General features: G+C 46.8%; 4 protein-coding genes across 12 annotated transcripts in view; 2 read left to right on the top strand and 2 right to left on the bottom strand.

The window, feature by feature from the left end:
• Positions 1 to 3,736, bottom strand: part of nme7 (NME/NM23 family member 7) — a 52,802-nt gene extending 49,066 nt beyond the window's left edge. Inside the window, exon 1 of one of the 2 annotated variants that reach the window (XM_061225559.1) lies at positions 3,356 to 3,736. In XM_061225559.1, the coding sequence (XP_061081543.1) occupies positions 3,356 to 3,367 (12 nt within the window). In that variant the 5' untranslated portion in view covers positions 3,368 to 3,736. The other variant, XM_061225560.1, reaches the window with a different exon arrangement.
• Positions 2,613 to 8,154, top strand: zgc:172121 (uncharacterized protein LOC337599 homolog). 6 transcript variants are annotated; one of them, XM_061225561.1, is made up of 9 exons: positions 2,613 to 2,631; positions 3,680 to 3,807; positions 3,895 to 3,962; positions 4,330 to 4,502; positions 5,086 to 5,189; positions 5,281 to 5,442; positions 5,877 to 6,082; positions 6,689 to 6,765; positions 7,039 to 8,154. In XM_061225561.1, the coding sequence occupies exons 2-9, from the start codon at positions 3,736 to 3,738 to the stop codon at positions 7,104 to 7,106; spliced, it is 930 nt and encodes a 309-aa protein (XP_061081545.1). In that variant the 5' UTR covers positions 2,613 to 2,631; positions 3,680 to 3,735; the 3' UTR covers positions 7,107 to 8,154. The 6 variants fall into 6 exon arrangements, 5 of the variants coding, with proteins under 5 accessions (XP_061081545.1, XP_061081547.1, XP_061081549.1 ...); XM_061225563.1 differs by lacking the exon at positions 2,613 to 2,631 and adding an exon at positions 2,905 to 2,923; XM_061225565.1 differs by lacking the exon at positions 2,613 to 2,631 and adding an exon at positions 3,338 to 3,625 and having other exon boundaries at positions 3,736 to 3,807.
• Positions 8,155 to 9,302: 1,148 nt separating this feature from the next.
• On the top strand, positions 9,303 to 14,203 carry si:ch211-201h21.5 (uncharacterized protein LOC555526 homolog). Of its 3 annotated transcripts, XM_061225900.1 has the most exons (7): positions 9,304 to 9,671; positions 9,910 to 9,924; positions 10,381 to 10,575; positions 11,089 to 11,274; positions 11,864 to 11,975; positions 12,982 to 13,118; positions 13,380 to 14,203. In XM_061225900.1, the coding sequence occupies exons 3-7, from the start codon at positions 10,393 to 10,395 to the stop codon at positions 13,749 to 13,751; spliced, it is 990 nt and encodes a 329-aa protein (XP_061081884.1). In that variant the 5' UTR covers positions 9,304 to 9,671; positions 9,910 to 9,924; positions 10,381 to 10,392; the 3' UTR covers positions 13,752 to 14,203. The 3 variants fall into 3 exon arrangements, with proteins under 3 accessions (XP_061081885.1, XP_061081884.1, XP_061081883.1); XM_061225901.1 differs by lacking the exon at positions 9,910 to 9,924 and having other exon boundaries at positions 9,303 to 9,671; XM_061225899.1 differs by lacking the exons at positions 9,304 to 9,671; positions 9,910 to 9,924 and adding an exon at positions 10,025 to 10,051.
• Positions 14,204 to 14,279: 76 nt separating this feature from the next.
• The window catches only part of tmem131 (transmembrane protein 131), a 68,594-nt gene continuing 61,666 nt past the window's right edge, over positions 14,280 to 21,207 (bottom strand). The window contains 8 exon segments of the mRNA XM_061226857.1: positions 14,280 to 15,487; positions 16,229 to 16,380; positions 16,709 to 16,812; positions 16,919 to 17,012; positions 17,526 to 17,647; positions 19,733 to 19,883; positions 20,564 to 20,722; positions 20,817 to 20,935. Of these exon segments, the coding sequence (XP_061082841.1) occupies positions 15,215 to 15,487; positions 16,229 to 16,380; positions 16,709 to 16,812; positions 16,919 to 17,012; positions 17,526 to 17,647; positions 19,733 to 19,883; positions 20,564 to 20,722; positions 20,817 to 20,935 (1,174 nt within the window). The 3' untranslated portion in view covers positions 14,280 to 15,214.

Below are 21,207 nucleotides of genomic sequence, written 5' to 3'. Positions count from 1 at the left end.
GCTCTCCCTTTCGCCTCCCTGCAGTTCCAGGACACAGAAGGTGTTCCTCCGGAGCCGTCTCTGGGCTGTATCGACCGCACTTTCCCAGACTCCTGCAGGGCCTCTGCACCGTCACGGAAAACACTTCACGCAGACCGCAGTCAGATCAGTGCTCTTTAGCTCGAAAAATCGCCCACTTGGGACATTTCTGAGAAGGGGAACAAATCTGCGAGGAAAGTGTTTGCAAAAAGCTTATGGTTATGTCAATTTGGTTGCCCCCCCCCCCCCTAGAAGAAATTCTAATTTTATCTAAAACCTCAAAGTATTTTTTTCACCCCCAAATCGGCTTGGCTAATAAGGCCATAGTCAACAAACATGGTAACGGGTGAAATATTCAGCCCCAGTTCATTCTCAGCTCATATCAAAATTCTACCATTTTATTTGTACAGCAAATGCAACAGTATTTGAACAGCACCGTATACAACAGAGGTGGCTGGCTTTAATTACTTAAGTAACCCTCACATTCACACCATCTGACATTTTAGCCACATTTCCTGATAAGTGCATGAATGACATCCGAAAACTCTTCTTGTGTCCCTACATTAAAACGTTCTACTGTACAGCCAACTATAGCTCACTTAGCCAGAGTAATTGGTGGAAACAAAAACCTGCAGACACACCGGCCCTCCAGGACTGGAATTGCCCACCCTTGGTACACAAGGATACAGAATACACATTAGAATGAAGCAGAAATATAGCTAGTTCAAGTCTGCAGACCCAGCCAAGCTCAGGACACACTATCTTGTTGAGTAACTTATATTTTAAAAAAATACAAAATTCACATACCATTGTCGTGGTGAGATGTAGGCTAGCATGTGAAATGTCAGCCTAATTGTGAATTCATGCCTGATGTACAAGAATTCATCAGCAATTAGGCCTAGCCAACAACATCTAGGATCAATACTGACTGTGTGTTAAGGCTGTTGATATAATATTCAAATCATGCATTAAAAATGCTAATAAGCAATCAGCCAACATGTTGCAAAGATGATCCATCTCTAACAAATGCAAGCCATAGCAGAAATAAAGAATGTTATTCATAAAAACAAGAAAACATTGCCTAAATTAACAAATGAACAGTCATTATTCAAAGCCAGCACGGTTTCATTGGTTAATTTCATTACTCATAAGTCACTGCCTGTCAAAGAAGATAAATTAAACAGCAGTGCTCTGGAGAGAAGTCCACAACCACTTTACTCATTTAAACTGTAAAGGGTCAATTAACCAACTTTCTACGTGCAAAAAAAATCACCCAGAAGGAAAGGTTTATATAATAGAGATGGTATGATGATCTCTGACACAGCCCCTTTTCAAACGGCAAACCTCTGAAATTGAATATTATTCCTATGACCTATGACAACACATGATGTAACTATTTAGATAGCGATATGATACAGTAGATAGAGATGCAATGCGTTCAACCACCAACAAGAGGCAAGGAGGCAGATTCCATGAAAGGTAAAACAGCGGGCACAAATGATCGATGCAAATACATAATCCACTAAAACAGACCAATCGGTGGAGTTGGGACTAAGGGGTGGTTTGGTCACCTATGTGCCTAAAACATACTAAAGCAATCGGATTTGTTGTTTTTCTGATTGAAGCCTTTTTTGCTTTGGAAAGCTGTAACACTGCAACAAACTATGTTTGCGGGCACATGGGAGTACTGCAAACAGTTTAATATTGACATATTTGTGGCAACCTTTATTATATCCATCTTTACACATGCAACAACAAGAAAAAAAACACTATCTAGAAATTGCAGAGAAAATGAAAGGATACACATTACAAAACAAATATTGTTAAAAAAAACAATAGTGCCATCTACTGGACTGAAGACTGAATATTTTAAAAATGGCAAAAAAGGTAACTGCTGAATGCATTGCATCCTGCGCACCGACAGCTCTGCGTTCCTATACCATAATGTATTACAATTCTTTCTTTGACGGGTGATGTTATAATGGGCAGGAAACGTTCATTTTTTCCTCAAACATTTTCTGACATCGCACTCATCCCTGGTTATGGGTATGCACTTTGCACGTTGTAGTACGTCGCTCTGGATAAGAGCATCTACCAAATGGCATTAATGTAATGTCATGTAATATCAATAAACACCCATAACTAACGTTATAACCCTAAACTATGTCCGGTTGCACATTTAAACGTTCAAATCTTGTTCGATCACTGCTGAAAGCCGCTACAAGTTGTTAGTAGAAAGATAACCTAATGTTATACAGTTACACAAAACAGATTAAAACAAAATAGCTCCATCATTCAAATTTCCCTGGTCAAGCTAGAACAGCAAGTCAGTATTACTGCAATAAATACAATGCATCTTTGCATAAATGGACATTAGTAAAGATACATTCCGCACAGACATTCCCTGGTTATGGGTATGGACATTGCACTTTAAGTGCAATAAGAGCGTCTGCCAAATGCCATCAATTTTGAAGTATTGCTTCGCACAGAAAGTGCTTACTGTATGGATACCAGGACCATCTAACTTAGCGGAGGCAGAAACCCTGGGTGTTTCAAGAAACAGGCTTGATACCACGCTAGATACTATCTAGCTTTTAGGTAAAATAACGTTAGGTAAGTTACACTTTACTACTGGTACTGGTAGCAATAGGCGAGCATGTTTTGGCTGAATGGCTTGTTCTCATCATTATGCTATGGTATGCTTAACGTTATTATCCTACAGTGAAATCCAGCTATGCCAGCTTGACCGGCTTGAAAATTGAGCTAGTTAACAGTTGCGTTGTTTTTTTTTTTTGCTAAAGTATACACGAGGACCTGATGAACTGGCATGATCTCTAGCTGGCTCAAAGTTTACGTTAGCTAGTCAACGGCAAAGTAAAGTCGCTATTCAACGCTAGCAAGCTAGGTAATTTAGCAGATAGGTACTACTACCAAGCTAACGTAATGTATGTCAGTTATAGCCAACTGTGGTTAGCTGTCGAGTTACCTAAATTACACAAACGTTTGTTTTGATAGTGTTTACATAATATTAAAATAAATGCATGACGCATGGACACTTTACCATTTCTGATGATATTCTGGGACAGCAACTACTAACGATTTTCTTCGGCGATGCAGCCCGCTAACAAGTTCGTTTCGTTACCATAGTAACGTTCAAACTCAGATAAACCCATTTGAAAAAAGCTAATTACACAAATAATTGTTGGTTAATTTAAGACGTACATCTAAGTGACCAAGATAGTATATAAAAGAGTTACACCGTTAAAATAAACGTGGAAAAGCTTAGGGGAAAAAGCCAAAACCGGAGCCGGAAGCAAAATGATTCAGTTATCCTCACCGTCACCATCATGAATGTTATGATTCCGGGCCAAATAACCAGCTATTTTGTAGTGTCTCTCTCTATGGGCTAACTGTGTTCCAAAGGAAAACTAATGTTACTGTGTAAATAATTATAATGGTAAACTAGGAGCTAGGCGTTGTACAGCATGACATCTGACTTAAGTTGGCGGTAGCTAGCTAGACCGTGGTATTAGTATTACTGTAATGACATATGCGGTTTGTTGTTATTTGATCGGATATTGCAGTATCTTGGTCTTCATCGCTTAAGGTAACAAAGGAAGGTAAACGTCTTAACAACAGTTTCATGTCATATTCCTTGCAGTAACACAAGTAATTGCCAATTCAACATCACTTCCTATATTCCGTGAATCACTTAAGATGGCTGAGGACCTAGTCATTTTGGATGGCGGATTGGCAACGGAACTAGAAGCAGCTGGTTTCAAGATGCAGGTAAAACACAGTACCTATTGGCCAAATGGAATGTGCACTATGCCAGTGACTAACAAAATTCACAAAAACATCTGTTGTTTTTTATAGGGTGATGCATTATGGAGCGCTAGACTTTTGCATACCAACCCACAGGCTGTTAAAGAGGCCCATGCCAAGTAAGAATACCTGAATTGCTACACATTAGACACACATTTAGTATAAGCGTTTTACAATTACCACGTCATTGCTATGAATAGGCATATTGTATCCCTGGTGTAAAATCCAGGGATGACCAGCTTGAAATACCAGCTACCAGCCGTTTCAAAACATAGCTTGAGCTGGTGAAACCATGTTGCATATGGAGCTGGTTTAACTGATCAACCAGCTACCAGCAGTTTAAAAACCTAGCTTGAGCTGTTTTTTTCAGCAGAGATGACTCTGATCCTTGGGTATCCAAGTCTTTCACATCATACAAAATGATAATCGCTGAAATAATCTAATCGGATGAGTACGGCAAAATGCAACATATTGTGTACCTTATAGATTCCTGCGTTGTGGTGCTGATATTATTACAACAGCTACATACCAAGCTAGTGTTGAAGGGTTTGTCCAGCATCTCGGCATGACATCAGAAGAAGCCAGCCAGCTGCTGATGTCAGGGGTGCAGCTGGCCAGGCAGGCAGTGCAGGAATTCATGGCTGAAGGTGTTCATCCAGGTAAGGGTAAGCACTGACTGGTAAATTAAAATGTGTATTATATATGGAAGGTTCCTTGTGTACGTGCTAACACTTGAAAAGTTTTATTTTTTAGGGAGATGTTGTGAGAGGAAATTTATCATCATTTATATCATGTTTTTGTTTTCCTCTCTGTCCTCAAAAGTTCTGAACTCCTTTTGGTTTCCCGTTTTGATAATTGGATGTGTTGCAATGAGAAGAAGAAAAAAATTCAGATGAGTCTTATTCCAATGCCTGACAAACTCCCCTTTGGACTAAGAGACAGTAGGCCCAGTCTGTCCTTGGACATGACAAATGAGCAAAATGACAAGAACCGACTAATTGGTCCCCGTGGAAGCAACAGTGAAAGTCCAAATCTGTATTTGAGGAGATGAACCTGTGGAATTTGCAAACGCACGAAGGGCATGTGAAATAAAGAGAAGAGAAGTTCTTCAATAAAAAATAAACTTAGCCTCGCTGCACTCTACCTCGTGGATGGCAGGATATAGTTGTTCCACAACAACATTAGCATTGATGTAGTGAGGAAACCGCTTACCCGGGCTCTGCATTGCGTGCCATTTTGAAGGGAGGAGGGTACCGCTGGTGGCCGGATCTCTTGGACCTTACGGGGCCTTTCTGCTCGACGGCTCAGAGTACTCTGGAGCGTACGCTGACGGCATGAGCGCCGAGGTGAGTTAACGTCGGTTCGCACATTTTTCGCGGCGCGCCGCTACAACGGTGTTTAACGCGGGCGCCCGTGGGCATCTGCTCCCAACCCCAGGAGCTGAAAGCGTGGCATCGACCCCAGATCCGATGCTTGGTCGCCGGGGGGGTCGATCTCATTGCCATGGAAACCATCCCAAGCCTTAAGGAGGGACAGGCATTGCTGGAGCTACTCCAGGAGTTTCCCAGTTCAAAAGCCTGGCTGTCCTTCTCGTGCAAGGTATGACAGGGTCACGGTTTCTATGAGCTGAACCCGCTTCCCAACATTACATTACATTACATTATTGGCATATGGCAGACACCTTTATCCAGAGTGACATACAACAAAGTGCAAAGTGCATACCCATAACCAGGGACAAGTGCGCTGAAAGACTCCAGATGGAAGTACAATTTGATTAATCTGACAATGGATTATATTTGTATCTAAACTTGTACTTTGTACTTTTTATACGGTACAATGCAATGGAATGATAAATACTTACGTAGGAACAATAAACTGCTTACATAGCCAAGAGTTACCAAGTTATCGAGCAGAGATATGAAGTTATCGAACGGGGAGTCATCGAAGCCGCTTGAACTTGAATTTTACACACCCACAGGAAAATATGTGATGTCAGAGATCCAATACAATAACAGAATATTTTCCTCTTCTAGGACACACAGTGCATTTCTGATGGCAGGAGGTTTTCAGAGGCAGTCCAGATGGCGAGCCGGTCGAAGCAGCTGGTCGCCGTGGGGATGAACTGCTGTCCCCCAGCCCTGGTGGAGCCGCTGCTGGAGTCTGCTGCCCCGCACAAGAGCCCCGACCTGCACTGGGTGGTGTACCCTGACGGCGGGGACACCTGGTGTCCTGGGATCGGGTGCGTTTGTCGTGTGGGAGATCTTTCGTTCCGTGAATTTTCCCCGACACGTTCAGCGGGCGATCCTCTAGCGTAGTGGTTAAGGTACATGACTGGGACCCGCATGGTCGGTGGTTCCATCCCCGTTGTAGCGAGAGCTTGTGTCTGCAGGTGACTTCCCATGATGCAATGTACGTGGGGCAGAGGAACTCCTCCAGGACGATGTAAGCCGACTCTGGGTCCATTACGAAGTTGAACTCACCACACGGTCAGGTTCCCTTTGCCTAACGGGGTGGAAGCGAATGGGTGCATAAGGAGGCTTGTAGCGTAGTGGTTAATGTACAAGACTTGCACCCGCAAGGTCGGTGGTTCGATCCCCGGTGTAGCCACAATAAGATCCGCACAGCTGTTGGGCCCTTGAGCAAGGCCCTTAACCCTGAATTGCTCCAGGGGAGGATCCTGCTTAGTCTAATCAACTGTACGTCGCTCTGGATAAGAAAATGCCATTAATGTAATGTAACTGATCCCTTTGCAGTCATATTTTACATTACTCGTGTTTGTGTGCTGTAATTTTGAAATTTCACAATCAAGTTTTTTTTTTTTTTTAACTTAAGCCACTATTTTCAGATGGCAAACCCGAGTGGACAAAGTTCCCTTTGCTGACCTGAGCCCAACATGGAGAAAACAAGGGGCTGCTTGGATTGGTGGGTAGTGTCATAAGTTATCCAGCTATTCACTTATGGGTCCCGTTAAGCTTAAGGGGGCATTAAGTTATTATCTTATTAAATTTCATTAATAAAAAAAATTGCACTTACAATGACTGTTGTCTTTTTATTTAGAACAGCTCTTCATGCGTGTTTTACTAATTATGGATTTGATGCTTTTAACCTGTGGAAGAACCTATGCACTTGCAAGTCGCTTTGGATTAAAAGTGTCTGTGTAAGTGTAAAATTAAGTGCCGTTTGCATTTCTTGCAGGTGGGTGCTGTCGCGTTAGCCCGGCTGACATAGCTGCCGCGAGAAACCAACTGCTTGGAAGCAAGTGAACCGACTCGGGCGGAGCAGAGGACTTCCATCCTGCTGACACGAAAATAATCATGTCATGGCTCCGGTTACGAAACTGATTCATAGATTCATAACATGATCATTGCTCTTTCAGAATATACAATGTTAATATGTACACTCACCGAGCACTTTATTCGGAACATTTGTACTTTATTGCGCCTGCTTATTCATGCGATTATTCTAATCAGCCGATTGTGTGGCAGCAGTGCAGCGCAGACAATCCTGTAGAGACGGGGCGGAAGCTTCAGTTAATGTTCACATCAACCATCAGAATGGGGAAGAAATGTAATCTAAGTGACTTTGACCGTCAAATGATTGTTGGTGGCAGACAGGGTGGTTTGAGTACCTCAGAAACTGCTGATCTCCTTGGATTTTCACGCACACTAGTATCTCGAGTTTGCAAAGAATGGTGGAAAAAAAACAAAACATCCAGTGAGTTCTGCAGACAGAAATGAATTGTTAGTGAGACATCAGAGGAGAATGGCCAGACTGGTCAAAGCTGACAGGTCATTACAGTGTTATGCAGTAGAGCATGTCTGAACACACAACGCATCATAACTCATAAAGTGGATAGGCTACAGCAATAGAAGTCTAATAAAAAAAGTAATACTGAATAAAGTGCTCGCTGAGTGTACATTTTAATGATTGTTCTATGGTTTATTACTTTTGATGCAATAAAATGAATGTTTAAATGGCATAAAAGTGGAATACATAGTGGAATACTATGTATGTGAAAGAATTGGAGAACAAAAATATAGCCACACCAATGCCACGTAAACTCACATTTAGATAAATTTCACAGTGGATCCTATATCTTTCCACAGAAAAGTATAGCATTTATGGTTGGTAAACAGAATCGGTAAACAAAGATATTGGTGTATCATTTCATATTTACAAAGCACATCTTACTTAAACAGAAATTCAATTTTGTACAAATTTGAAGATGTAACAATCTTATTTAGGTATTACTTCCTATCAATCTTCCATTTCAGTTGTTTTCATTAAAAATAAACTATTTTCTCAATTCTCTTCATTGGTTTTATACTCAAAAGTAGATGCTTAATGATTATTCAAATTTGGAATTTGCGTAATTGGTCAGAATGGTTACTTTAAAGCTGTCAACAAAAGTCGAAGAGTCACAAAGGCATCAGGAACCTATTGGTTGTTTGGAATGTAAGCGTCCTGTTCATAATAGCATCTAAAAAGATAACTTACTTCTGGCTACAGCATTCCTCAGGACTGGTGGCGGCCTCATCTGTCTCACTCTCTGGACAGCCCCCATGCCTGTCCTCATAAGTGGGGATAAGTGTGGGGATAATTGTTGGACCAGCAAGATGCTTTGTGGCTGATCTCTCCTTCTGTCCTGCTGTCTGTTGCAGGCAGCCCAATGGCCTTTTGCTGGGAACTACGGAGGAAATTGTTGAAATATTTCCTCAATAAGAGACTTTAATTTAGAAGTATGTATTGGGTAGCTGAGTTTCTGATGGGTTTTGCAATTATGAATATGAAAAAAAGCTATGTGAATTGTGAATGCTAAAACACGACTCACACAAAGGATCCTACATAGACAGTCCATTCTCAATTGCCTAATCCAGGATGTTATTCAGTAACTTCAGAATAACTATCCAAATGTAAGTTATGAATTGCACGCATTCACACGCACCATAATATTGTATTACTGTCTGCTGGTGGGAAGCAGATTTACGCCATGCAGAAGAAGTCCTTTGCAAACCAACTACATTTTTTAAGTAATGTTATTTCATATAAATTCTTGCATGGCTACTTCAGTTTAAAAAGTATTTAGCTGTGATGGAGCAGTAGTATCGTTTCCTGCACTTCCCAAGGATCTAACGTTTGTTTGCACATTTTCAATTAGTAAAAAATAAATAAATAAATAAAATATTTTCTTTATTTAATTCAAGATATAACGCTAGCTAATATACCAGAAATATTGTGTTCATAACTATGCAGCTAGATGTAGCCTATGTGATTGACGTTCAATACTATCAGAAACGTAGGCACATATTTTCCTGCTCCTCAAATCAGTAACTATCCCAGAAATATCAACTAGCTTCTCCGCCCGCTTGGGCCGTGTAGCGTTGGAATTAACCACACAGGGTGGTTAACAGGGTGGCAATAGTATTAACCGACTGCTTGGAACCAGAGATTTTCTCAAAGCAGATCGGAGGTTAAACTCCGTTGAACTTGGGAGCTGGTCGCGCGAGGTTCTCGTGTTAGGTGGAGAAAGGTATCACGAATATCGCGAGGATCAGCTTCAGTCCAGCCAAAAAGAAAAAGTCTGCGAGTCGCGGGACAACCCTCTAAAATTAACATATTTTCTGTGGTACCGGGTTCAATCTTACTGGGTATATAGCGTTCCAGGCCGACTATTTTCAACAGAAAGAAGATCAACTGTCGCCATTCTACTTGCTTGAACAATCTTCCGCTTAGCTCGAGCGGGGGTTTTTAAAAGGGGGTTTAACACAATACGTCTACGTAGATCCGAGTTAAGCGAAATTGACAAACGATGTGTAAAGCATAGAACGGTAAGATACATAAACATATATTAAATGTAAATAACTGCTTATTATTGTTAAAAAAAACAAACGTTTTAATATTTGGCTTAAGTCCCTGCTCCTTGTCAGAATCGGCTCCACCACGGAAAGTTCGGTCGTGCAAATCATCTGTAGTGATAAACTATAGCCAAGTTGATTATTAACACATCTTCGCTAAATTCAATCCTTTCATGCGATTCTCTCCTCGTCAACAAATTTCCATCGGCAGTTCACTAGACTGAAGGTAAGTGTGCGCGCTGAGCTTATTTTAACGCCGCGTGTATCCATTGTTACATTTGAAGATTGCATTTCCTCTTTAACTTGATTCAAGTAACGTTAGTGGGAAGAAGCCACATTCCATGTGTAAGCTGGTGAGTAGTTTAAAAACGCTGTTCCTCGGCAGAAAACGAGGGAAAGTTATTGAGTTTAAAATAAGCACACCATAGGGTGGGGTTTAAAAAGGTCACATGAAATAAATCAGGTTCATTGGTTGTGAGTAAATGTGTATAAACATAAGTCTAAAATATACCGTTGAGTGCATTTCCAATGCCGTGGGATTTCCTGCCTGTATTTGTTTTTTTGCCAAGAGCAGGTAGTAGGTCACGTGAGTGATCGCTACTATGGGTGGGTTCTCCAAACTGACTGTTTAGAAGGGACTGAGATACGAGCAGAAGATGTATGCTTCGCTGTCTGCCCGCAGGGGGAGCAGATCATGGCTGAGAAGTTGTTGATTTTAGACACGGACTGTGGGATCGATGATGCCCAGGCCATAATGATGGCCCTAGCTGCTCCCGGAGTGAAGGTCTTAGGAATCACCTGCTGCTTCGGGAACGCCTCCGTGGAAGACGTCTGCCAGAATGTGCTTCGCGTACTGTCCGTGTGTGACAGGACCCAGGTGCGTGCGTGCGTGCGTGCGTGTGTGATCGGCCTTTTTCCAAAGGCACAAATCACAACACTAATATTCACTCTTCCTCTAACCTTTTACCCACTTACTTCTTATAGACTTCTGCTTGATAATTAATATTCGTTTAAGTTCCTTATCTAAACAAATAATATTGTTTGTTACCCAAGAAGGACCTTTCCCCCCCCCCAGATAAAACGATTGTAGCAAGACTTCTCTTTATTCAAGAGTTTCCATACTGCACCGGTGAAAATGTACATGCTCACCGTGTGTGTGTGTGTGTGTGTTAGATTTTACTGCACATTATCTTTTGATGCAAACAAATCTGTGCAACGGTGTGGTGTGACTAACGAACTGGGACCTGAACGGAAAGTCACTTAATAGGGCTTTATGCCACTGTGGGCAGCCATAACGACTTGTATCCCAACATGGGGCTGCATGCAAACAGCTTTTAACACAGCTCTCAACCGGTGGTGTGGGGCTCTAATGAGACGGCCGCGTTTCCAGATCCCGGTGTTCCGGGGAGCAGCCTCCCCTCTAGTCGGGAACCCTGACATGCCCATCAACCACTTTGGGACGGACGGACTAGGGGACGTGTTTAAGGACAGGGACTCGGAGCAGTGGAAAAGTCGGGTCCAAACGGAAAACGCGGTCAACGCCATGATCAGACTGGTATCCGAGAACGTCGGACAGGTAAGCGAAACCAGTCTGGACAATGGGGGAAAATAATGGGTTTAAAAAATGTCACAAATCTTCTGGATAAGAGTGTAAATAAATAAATCCTAATTTAGATTGGACGTGTATCACTGTCTAGACCAGTGGTTCCCAAATGTCTGAGTACCCCCAGTCCAGGTATTTTATGTGTTCCGTCTCAAGCAAACCTGATACAAAAAGCCCTTGATTACCTGCACCAGGTGTCTTTCAGGTGTGGGAGCCACTGGTCTTGAGCAGTGCTGCTGAACTCCAGGTCCTGCGGGCCGCAGTGTCTGCTTCATGTTTGCTTCAACCATGTACTACACCACCCAATTTCACTAATCGGCTTATCTGAACCAAGCAGATAAAATCAGTGAAATCGGTTAGTGTAGCACACGGTCGGAGCAAATACCTGCAGACACTGTGGCCCGCAGGACATGAAGTTCAGTAGCCCTGGTCTAGAGAATAAAAATGCAATCCACCGATAGTGTTTTCCCAAATGATGCCGCAGTTGCCCTCTTGTGGTAACTTGTGGTATTGCCTTGAACTGCCAGTGAAAAGTCAGTAACCCGTTCGCTTCTCTTGGCAGGTCTCTCTGGTGGCACTTGGTCCGCTCACAAACCTGGCTCTTGCCGTAAAGCTGGATCCTTCTTTCCCACAGAAGCTGCGAAATCTCTACATTATGGGTGGCAATATGGAAGGTGAGAGACTAATTTATAATGGGGGAAATTAATTGAGTAGAGTAAACGGACCTGCGTTCAAGATGGCAAACGTTACATACTATATTTTTTTCTGTTCACTAACGTTAGCTAACAAACTGAAAAGGTAGTCGAACAAAAATGGCTGTCGATGGGGGGGGGGGGGGGGGGATGCAGAGAACAAAAGTTGACAGTATATACACTTTACTCAAGGTAATATTTGTTCTTACCTTAAAAAATAAATCGCAGGTAAGCAACAAATCAACTAGCTGGCATTGTTAGATCTAAATCGCATTAGTGTCTATTAAAAAGGCTAGCTGAATGGAATGTTGATTTAAAGGTACAATAGGTCATTTCAGACTTCTGTCAAGAGAGGAATGGCAGCAACTAACACCTTCAAACCACAACACTTCCCTCCTTCTCTGTAAACGTGCTGATGTTGAAACGCCATTGGCTGTGGAAATTAAAGCCAATTTTCAACCAACAAGCTTGAATTATTGTAGTTATACAGTGTCAACTGTATATTGAAACCCAAATTTAAGGACTATAAACACAGGCAACAGGTCAACATGGCAGTGAGCCTTTTTCAATGAAAGGAAGGGATTTACAATGGTCTTTTAACAATGTTTTAACACATCTTACCTATTGTACCTTTAAAATCGCTTAACAGTAACCGTTTGCTGCAAATGTAGTTCTCCGTGAATGTTTGCCGTCTTGTACACGCGTCAGTTTTATCACTGGACACAAAATGGAGTTCAAACGTTTATGCCACCCATTACATGTCATTTGGCTGACGCTTTTATCCAAAGCGACTTAAAGTTGATTTAGACTAAGCAGGAGACAATCCTCCCCTGGAGCAATGCAGGGTTAAGGGCCTTGCTCAAGGGCCCAACGGCTGTGCGGATCTTATTGTGGCTACCCCGGGGATCGACTGCGCGGGTCCAAGTCTTGTACATTAACCGCTACGCTACAAGCCTCCTTATGCACCCATTTGCTTCCGCCCCGTTAGGCAAAGGGAACCGGACTGTGTGTGGCGAGTTCAACTTCGTAATGGACCCAGAGTCGGCTTACATCGTCCTGGAGGAGTTCCTCTGCCCCACGTACATTGCATCATGGGAATTCACCTGTAGACACAAGCTCTCGTGGGTAGGAGTCTGCTTCCTTTTATTTTTGTTCACCACGGTTGTTACAACTGCCTAGTTTCCCCCCCCAAGAAATTATTTCCACACAAACTGAAATCCAGCCGTGATGCCATTTCCCCCAGGTAAATTAGTGTGACTTCACCACTGCACCACTGTCCTCACACCTGCCTCCCAGGTGAAGGGAGGGCGGGGTGTGAGGAGGACCGTGAGTTTGCGGGGTCCCCGGTTCAGCCTAACCGCGTTTCTCCTCTCCCGTCTGCGACAGGACTTCTTCGACGCGTGGGTCGGCCAGGACACGGCCTCGGCGGAGTTCATGAGGAAGATCACGTCGACGTGCTGGGCGTACTCCAGGGGCCCTTACGCGGTCCCCTCCACGACGGCCACGGTGTTCGGGCCGGGCTTCGTCTCGTACGACTCGTACGCCGTGGCGGCCGCCATCGACGGCGGCGTGGTGACGGGCAGCCTGGAGTGCGCCGTGCGCGTGGAGCTGCAGGGGGCGCTGTGCCGGGGCATGCTGGCGCTGGACCTGGGCCAGAAGCTCCACAAGGCGCACCGCGTGTCCGTGATGACCGAGTGCGACCTCGACAAGTTCAGCCGGCTCCTCACCGCGGCGCTGACGCTGCCCAGGAAGACCTAGCGGCACCGCGCCGCACCGCCCAGGAACCTCACTAAACAAGCATACCTCTCCCAGCCAACCGTGCGGCGAAATGCGTGTTGTGTTGTGAAGTTCATGGGCTTCATTTGTGGGTAGTGCACACATCATGTCCAACACATTGATTTACTGACAGGAATTGGCCTGACGTATTATACCAGGGATCGTCAAATCAGACCTGCTGGTTTTCCACCCTCCCTTTAATGAAGCACACTACCGTGTTCACATTGGGAAATGAAGTTTTCAATAATGGTTTTACTTTTTAGTTCACAGTATTTGTTTTGTGCATAGTTATCAAGAGTGCCAATAATTCTGGACCTGACTGCATGCTGCCATTTTGATCGATTATTGTTCTCTTTCTGCGAGTGCTTTTATGTTTCTCAAGTGTCGAGACACTTGTGTGAAATGCACTTTAAATAAAGATTGAATCAATTTCATTTCGGACTGGATTTGTGAGGCAATGTTTTGGAAGCTATTGAAAATGTGTACACAAAATAAGATTACACTGTGATATTCTGTCCCATGTTTTATTTGAATCTGACACTCTGAACATGACAGAAATAAGAGATGAACTGTGCCAATTGGAAATTCTGAAATAATACTCTCCTGAAAAAATCCAACAGCCAACATTTAAAAAAAAAAACCTATCCTTTGGATTTTAAAAAGAGAAAAACCGTGGGGAAAACTGCTTTTGAGGATTTGGAGATGGACGTTTCAGTTCCACAGCAGTTAAAATGCATGGAGGTGAGTAAGGGCACATAATGCTCCTGACAAAGTCAGTAATAATTACCGTACCAACAGTTCAAGTTTACCTGTTAACCGCTTCCTATTCGGCCAAAACATCCTTTAATGCCATCGGCAACCATGTTAATGTGTCTGAGGGACTGGTGAGCTTTAAACAAAGTGCTTTTCAGGGAGTAATACTGTACCATACAATACCAAAACAATGCAGTATTACTTAAAAAGGGTAAACTTTAAAATTGAAAGAAAAAAAGAAATCCCTATAAGGGCAATATTAGTCCTTATTATGAACATTTTCCTTTTTTATGGAGGGGGAGGGGGGGGGTGTCCCAATTAAAAACCGGATTTAAATAAGGCTTCCAAAAATGATAAAAAGCAGCTCAAAGCGTCCTGCACCCCCGGTCTGTGGGGGACAGAGTTGGGGTGCCAGAGGGATACTGTATGGTGTTCTGGCCTCGATCTCTGTGATGGGAAGCATCCACAGAACCGTTTGTGTTTTTGCGTACAAATTCTGCTTTAAAAAAAAAAAAAAAACGTCCATGGCGTGAATTCCTGTTCGGCAGAGAGGGGAACGCGGTAGGGGGGGGGGGGGTTCTCAGTTGCCATTGTCCGGGGGGGCTGGGCCAGGGCGGAGAGGGGAACGCGGTGGGGGGGGGGCTGGGCCAGGGCGGAGAGGGGAACGCGGTGGGGGGGGGGGGGGGGGGTTCTCAGTTGCCGTTGTCCGGGGGGCTGGGCCAGGGTTCGGAGCTCCTCCGGCCCAGGGTGGGACGCCACATGCTCCAGGGGTTGTAGGCGCGGCCCAGCTCCGTGGGGCCGTGGCTGGCCGGGGCGGGGGCCTCGGGGGGCCCCATCAGGTCGCCCAGGGGCCCGGCGGCGGGCGGAGTGTAGGGGTGCAGGCCGCTGTCCCCGCTGGCCGACCAGATGGAGCTGCTGTACGGAGTGGTGGAGGACCACAGCCCACTGCCGTTGCCGAGGATGGACTGAAACGGGGACAGGGAGGGACGGAGACCGTTAGACACGTCACGGCGGAGGGCAGGGCCACCTGAACACTGAACACTGACCCATTACGGACTGAGGCCCCCCCTATAGAAAACCCATAGAAAGGCCAAAGAATCACAATGCGTTTCAACAGTCGTGCGTTTTGGAAAAACAGTCACGTGATCAAACACAATGCTGCCGTCACATTGGTCTGTTAAGGGAGATGTAGCGCACAGGACACAGCCGCCCATGAGGGGTTACGGTGGAATTTGCAGTCTTGGCACCGGGAGAACAAGGCACCAGGAACAAGGGACCCATATAGAAGTTTGGCTGATGTTTTCCAATAGCCAATCAAAACATGAGCCAGAGTCGATACAGGTTCCCAATGTTTTCCTAAACTGGCCAGTGTGGTTTTTGCCTTAACGCAGCACTAAGACACATGATCCCGCTTCTCAGGTTTGATTGAAACCATGATTAGCTAAATTAGCTGAACCAGGTGTCGTAGTGCTGGGTTAAAACAAAAACCTGCACCCATACTTGCCCATTTCGGATAAGACGGTACCCCCCCTGTTTGAACATAAAAAAAGACACCCATTTTCCCCGCAATAATTGTAGTATAAAATCACAAGCATCTGCCACAGAAGCTGGCATTGGTTGGCGAACACTCGGTCACAGATAAGTGCGTGTTGCGTGTTGCGTGTTGCGGGTGTAGCTCCAGGGGCCCGGGGGGGGGGGGGTCGTACCGCGGTGGGGGCCGTGGGCGACCCGGAGCTGCTGGGCCAGGAGTGCAGGGGGTCCGGGGCGGGGGCGTCCCAGATGGAGGAGGGCACGCCGCTGAAGTCGGCCCAGCTCGGCTGGGGCTCCTGGGCCTTCGGGAACGTCATGTCGCTGAAGACTGAACACACCACAGCGCGGGCGTCAGCCTGGCGTCTACGCTCGCATTTCAGCCGTTTGGGCAGACGCTTTTAATCCAAAGAGACTTTCAAGAGCATCGGTCCCTCCACAGGTTAAAAGCATCACATCCATAACCAGTAAAATACGCATGAAGGTTCTGTTCTAAAGACGACAGTCATCATGAGCTAAATGTTTTATTTATTTATTAAGGGTTAGGGTTAGAAGAAGAGGGATATTGGAAGGGGGGGGGGGGGGGGGAAATCAGGAGGGAGGACTAAGGAATAGTCGAAAAAAGTTGGACGCCTCGTATCCCCGGCAACGGCGCTTACCTCCGGACAGGTTGAAGGTGTTGTTGGGTCCGAAGGCCGAGAAGGAGTTGACAGGGTTGTAACTGGGGCTGGTGGCGGAGTTGATGGGGCTCCATAATCCAGAACTACAGGACGGGAAAGCAAAGCGTGAGGCTCAGCTTTGGGGTTTTTTTGGGGGTTTTTTTTTTGGAGGGGTGGCGGCGTGTCATCTGACGGACAAGCTGCCCTCACCTGTCAGATCCGTCGCTCTCCACCGACATCATGTGGTGGATGGTCCCAGGAGCCTCGGCCTTAGTCCCCGCCCCCTTCGCTGGCCCACTGCCGCCTGGGAACGGTAACGCAGCACCGGGACATCAAGCCTCATTGCAATTCTAATATAAGCCATTCGGGTTTTCCGGTGCACATAATTCCCCCGTCAGAAATGACGGGTCATCGTCTTAGAATGCACCACTCGGCCGGCCTGTGCAAGCAGTGAAGACACAGGACTGAATCTGAAGCTTTTGTAATCTGATGAACTGCATCACAAATGTTAGGACCTTTCCTGATGATAATGAAGGAACCAGTACACTGCAGCGTAGCCGTTAAGAGCACTGGGCTTGCAACTCCAAGGTGGTCATTAAGCACCGCTGTTGTACTTGAGCAAGGCACTCAGCCCAAATTGCTTTAGTAAACTTGCAAGTGGACTGCAGGCAAGAAGAATATGAGCTGTCCTAGAAGGATAAGAGCATCTGCAAAATGCCAGAAACACAAATCTAACCGGCAACACTGACAGGTTTCAGATCCAGATTTAACGGCTCACCTGGACTCTTAGGTTTTAGATCCGGATTTAACGGCTCACCTGGACTCTTGTCGTAGCCCGCTGCCACAGCGGCGAAGGTTGGGTTCCCGTTTTTGCCCGGCAGAGATGTGGATTTGGTCAGCTTGTTCTTATTCCCGGTCGCACTTTTTACACCGGTCTCGCTGAAAGGGCAGAGAGGACAGGGTGTGCTTAGACAAAGAAGCAGAGACACCTATAACTGATCAGAGATGAAAACAAAAGGGGAGGACTAGGATGGATTTTGAATAAAGGGCGAAGAGTCGTTTTGACTGAGGTGAAATGAAGAGGGGGATGTCAAAGGATGTGTGGAAAGGATACTGATTGGAGGGGAGCGGACAAGTGGCACATAGGAGGTTACCTGTAGAGGGATATTTGGGGGGGGGGTTACCGGGAGGGGGATATTTGGGGGGGGGTTACCTGTAGAGGGATATTTGGGGGGGGGGTTACCTGTAGGGGGATATTTGGGGGGGGGGGGGTTACCTGTAGAGGGATATTTGGGGGGGGGGGGGGGGGTTACCTGTAGAGGGATATTTTGGGGGGGGGTTACCGGGAGGGGGATATTTGGGGGGGGGGTTACCTGTAGGGGGATATTTGGGGGGGGGGGTTACCTGTAGGGGGATATTTGGGGGGGGGGGGGTTACCTGTAGAGGGATATTTGGGGGGGGTTACCTGTAGGGGGATATTTGGGGGGGGGGGGGGGTTACCTGTAGAGGGATATTTTGGGGGGGGGTTACCGGGAGGGGGATATTTGGGGGGGGGTTACCTGTAGGGGGATATTTGGGGGGGGGGTTACCTGTAGGGGGATATTTGGGGGGGGGGGTTACCTGTAGAGGGATATTTGGGGGGGGTTACCTGTAGGGGGATATTTGGGGGGGGGGGGGGTTACCTGTAGAGGGATATTTGGGGGGGGGGTTACCTGTAGGAGGATATTTGGGGGGGGTTACCTGTAGGGGGATATTTTGGGGGGGGTTACCTGTAGGGGGATATTTTGGGGGGTTACCTGTAGGGGGATATTTGGGGGGGGGGGGGTTACCTGTAGGGGGATATTTTGGGGGGTTACCTGTAGGGGGATATTTGGGGGGGGTTACCTGTAGGGGGATATTTGGGGGGGGGGGTTACCTGTAGGGGGATATTTGGGGGGGGTTACCTGTAGGGGGATATTTGGGGGGGGGGTTACCTGTAGGAGGATATTTGGGGGGGGGGTTACCTGTAGGAGGATATTTTGGGGGGTTACCTGTAGGGGGATATTTGGGGGGGGGGGGGTTACCTGTAGGGGGATATTTTGGGGGGTTACCTGTAGGGGGATATTTGGGGGGGGTTACCTGTAGGGGGATATTTGGGGGGGGGGGGGGGTTACCTGTAGGTGGATATTTGGGGGGGGGGTTACCTGTAGGGGGATATTTGGGGGGGGTTACCTGTAGGGGGATATTTGGGGGGGGTTACCTGTAGGGGGATATTTGGGGGGGGGGTTACCTGTAGGGGGATATTTGGGGGGGGGTTACCTGTAGGAGGATATTTGGGGGGGGGGTTACCTGTAGGAGGATATTTGGGGGGGGGGGGTTACCTGTAGGAGGATATTTGGGGGGGGGGTTACCTGTAGGGGGATATTGGGGGGGGTTACCTGTAGGGGGATATTTGGGGGGGGGGGGTTACCTATAGGAGGATATTTGGGGGGGGGGGGTTACCTGTAGGGGGATATTTGGGGGGGGGGGGGTTACCTGTAGGGGGATATTGGGGGGGGTTACCTGTAGGGGGATATTTGGGGGGGGGGTTACCTGTAGGGGGATATTGGGGGGGGTTACCTGTAGGGGGATATTTGGGGGGGGGGGTTACCTATAGGAGGATATTTGGGGGGGGGGGGGGTTACCTGTAGGGGGATATTGGGGGGGGTTACCTGTAGGGGGATATTTGGGGGGGGGGTTACCTGTAGGGGGATATTGGGGGGGGTTACCTGTAGGGGGATATTTGGGGGGTTACCTGTAGGAGGATATTTGGGGGGGGGGGGTTACCTGTAGGGGGATATTGGGGGGGGTTACCTGTAGGGGGATATTTGGGGGGTTACCTGTAGGAGGATATTTGGGGGGGGGGGTTACCTGTAGGGGGATATTGGGGGGGGTTACCTGTAGGAGGATATTTGGGGGGTTACCTGTAGGGGGATATTTGGGGGGGTTACCTGTAGGAGGATATTTGGGGGGTTACCTGTAGGGGGATATTTGGGGGGGGGTTACCTGTTGGCATTGACCACGCTGCTGTAGGACCCGCGGGGCACCAGGGTGAGGGGGGTGGGGGGAGGGGAGCAGGAGATGGCGGAGATGGGCCTCTTCAGGAAGGGGTCTGCGTTCATGGTCTGTATGGAGATCTGCTGGAGGCTGTCTGCAGCTGAGGGGAACAGAGCGGGTGTGCTTTTAAAACCGGCGGGAGGTCTGAGATTCTTCAAAATGGCACCCGTGTCAGGCGAAGGGAGTTAATCAGATGGTTGCATTCGTGCAACTCGCTTTCATTGGATTAAAGACAATATCCAGAGCATGTAGCAAGAGAAAAGACTGCAGCAAGTTTTGAACTAAGCCTGCCTGCACACCAAACCCACAGCATTACCCTGGGACTGAGAGGTGATGCTCTAAACAATCTACTGAGCTACACCACACGCAGAACTGAAGCTCTGCACCAGCAGTGATACACAATGCACAAAGCTGCTTTCGTGTGGGAGTTGGAGCGTTGCACCAGTAGTGATCAGGGCTGGTTTAGTGTGGGAGTGGGAGCGTTGCACCAGTAGTGATGAGGTTGAGGCTGGTTTAGTGTGGGAGTTGGAGTGTTGGAGCAGTAGTGATGAGGTGGAGGCTGGTTTAGTGTGGGAGTTGGAGCATTGGAGCAGTAGTGATGAGGTGGAGGCTGGTTTAGTGTGGGAGTTGGAGCATTGGAGCAGTAGTGATGAGGTTGAGGCTGGTTTAGTGTGGGAGTTGGAGCGTTGCACCAGTAGTGATAAGGTTGAGGCTGGTTTAGTGTGGGAGTTGGAGCGGTGTAGCAGTAGTGATGAGGTGGAGGCTGGTTTCGGGACTCACTGCTGCCGGATTTGAGGAGCGGGACAGAGTCCCACTCGGGGGGGGGCGAGTCCTTCTCCCCCTCGGAGCTGCTGCTGTTCCCCAGCTCCGGCACGGAGCCGTTAGACCGGAACTTTCCGAGAGGCAAGGGCCGGCAGTCCTCCGACTTCCCACAGGGCACTGCTGGTGAGGGATCACGATGTCACAACCCTTCCCAGGCGTAAACCACAGAGCAAAATTGAACACTCATGCACTCATTCATAAAGTGACCAACCTCTCTGTTTCTGTAAATTTCTGCTTTTGGGGGCTCCTGCTAGTGCCGGGTGAATCACGTTTTTAGGGAAGATTTTTCGTTTGTTTTCCAGGGGTGTGACATACGGCAGCTCCAGTGAACTAGGGTGCCAAAGGGAGGAAGGGTTAGAGCTTCAGACAGACAGACTGACACTGATTCTCACTGACTGACTCAATGATACTGATTCTCACTGACTGACACAATGACACTGATTCTCACTGACTGGCTGACACACTGACACTGATTCTCACTGACTGACTGTCTGACACACTGACACTGTTTCTCACTGACTGACACAATGATACTGATTCTCACTGACTGACTGACAATGATTCTCACTGACTGACTGACAATGATTCTCACTGACTGACTG

The sequence above is a fragment of the Conger conger genome, chromosome 17 (genome assembly GCF_963514075.1).
Source record: "Conger conger chromosome 17, fConCon1.1, whole genome shotgun sequence".
Lineage (NCBI taxonomy): Eukaryota > Metazoa > Chordata > Actinopteri > Anguilliformes > Congridae > Conger > Conger conger.
Note: the sequence above shows the minus strand (reverse complement) of the source record. Positions and strands in the feature narration are given on the sequence as shown.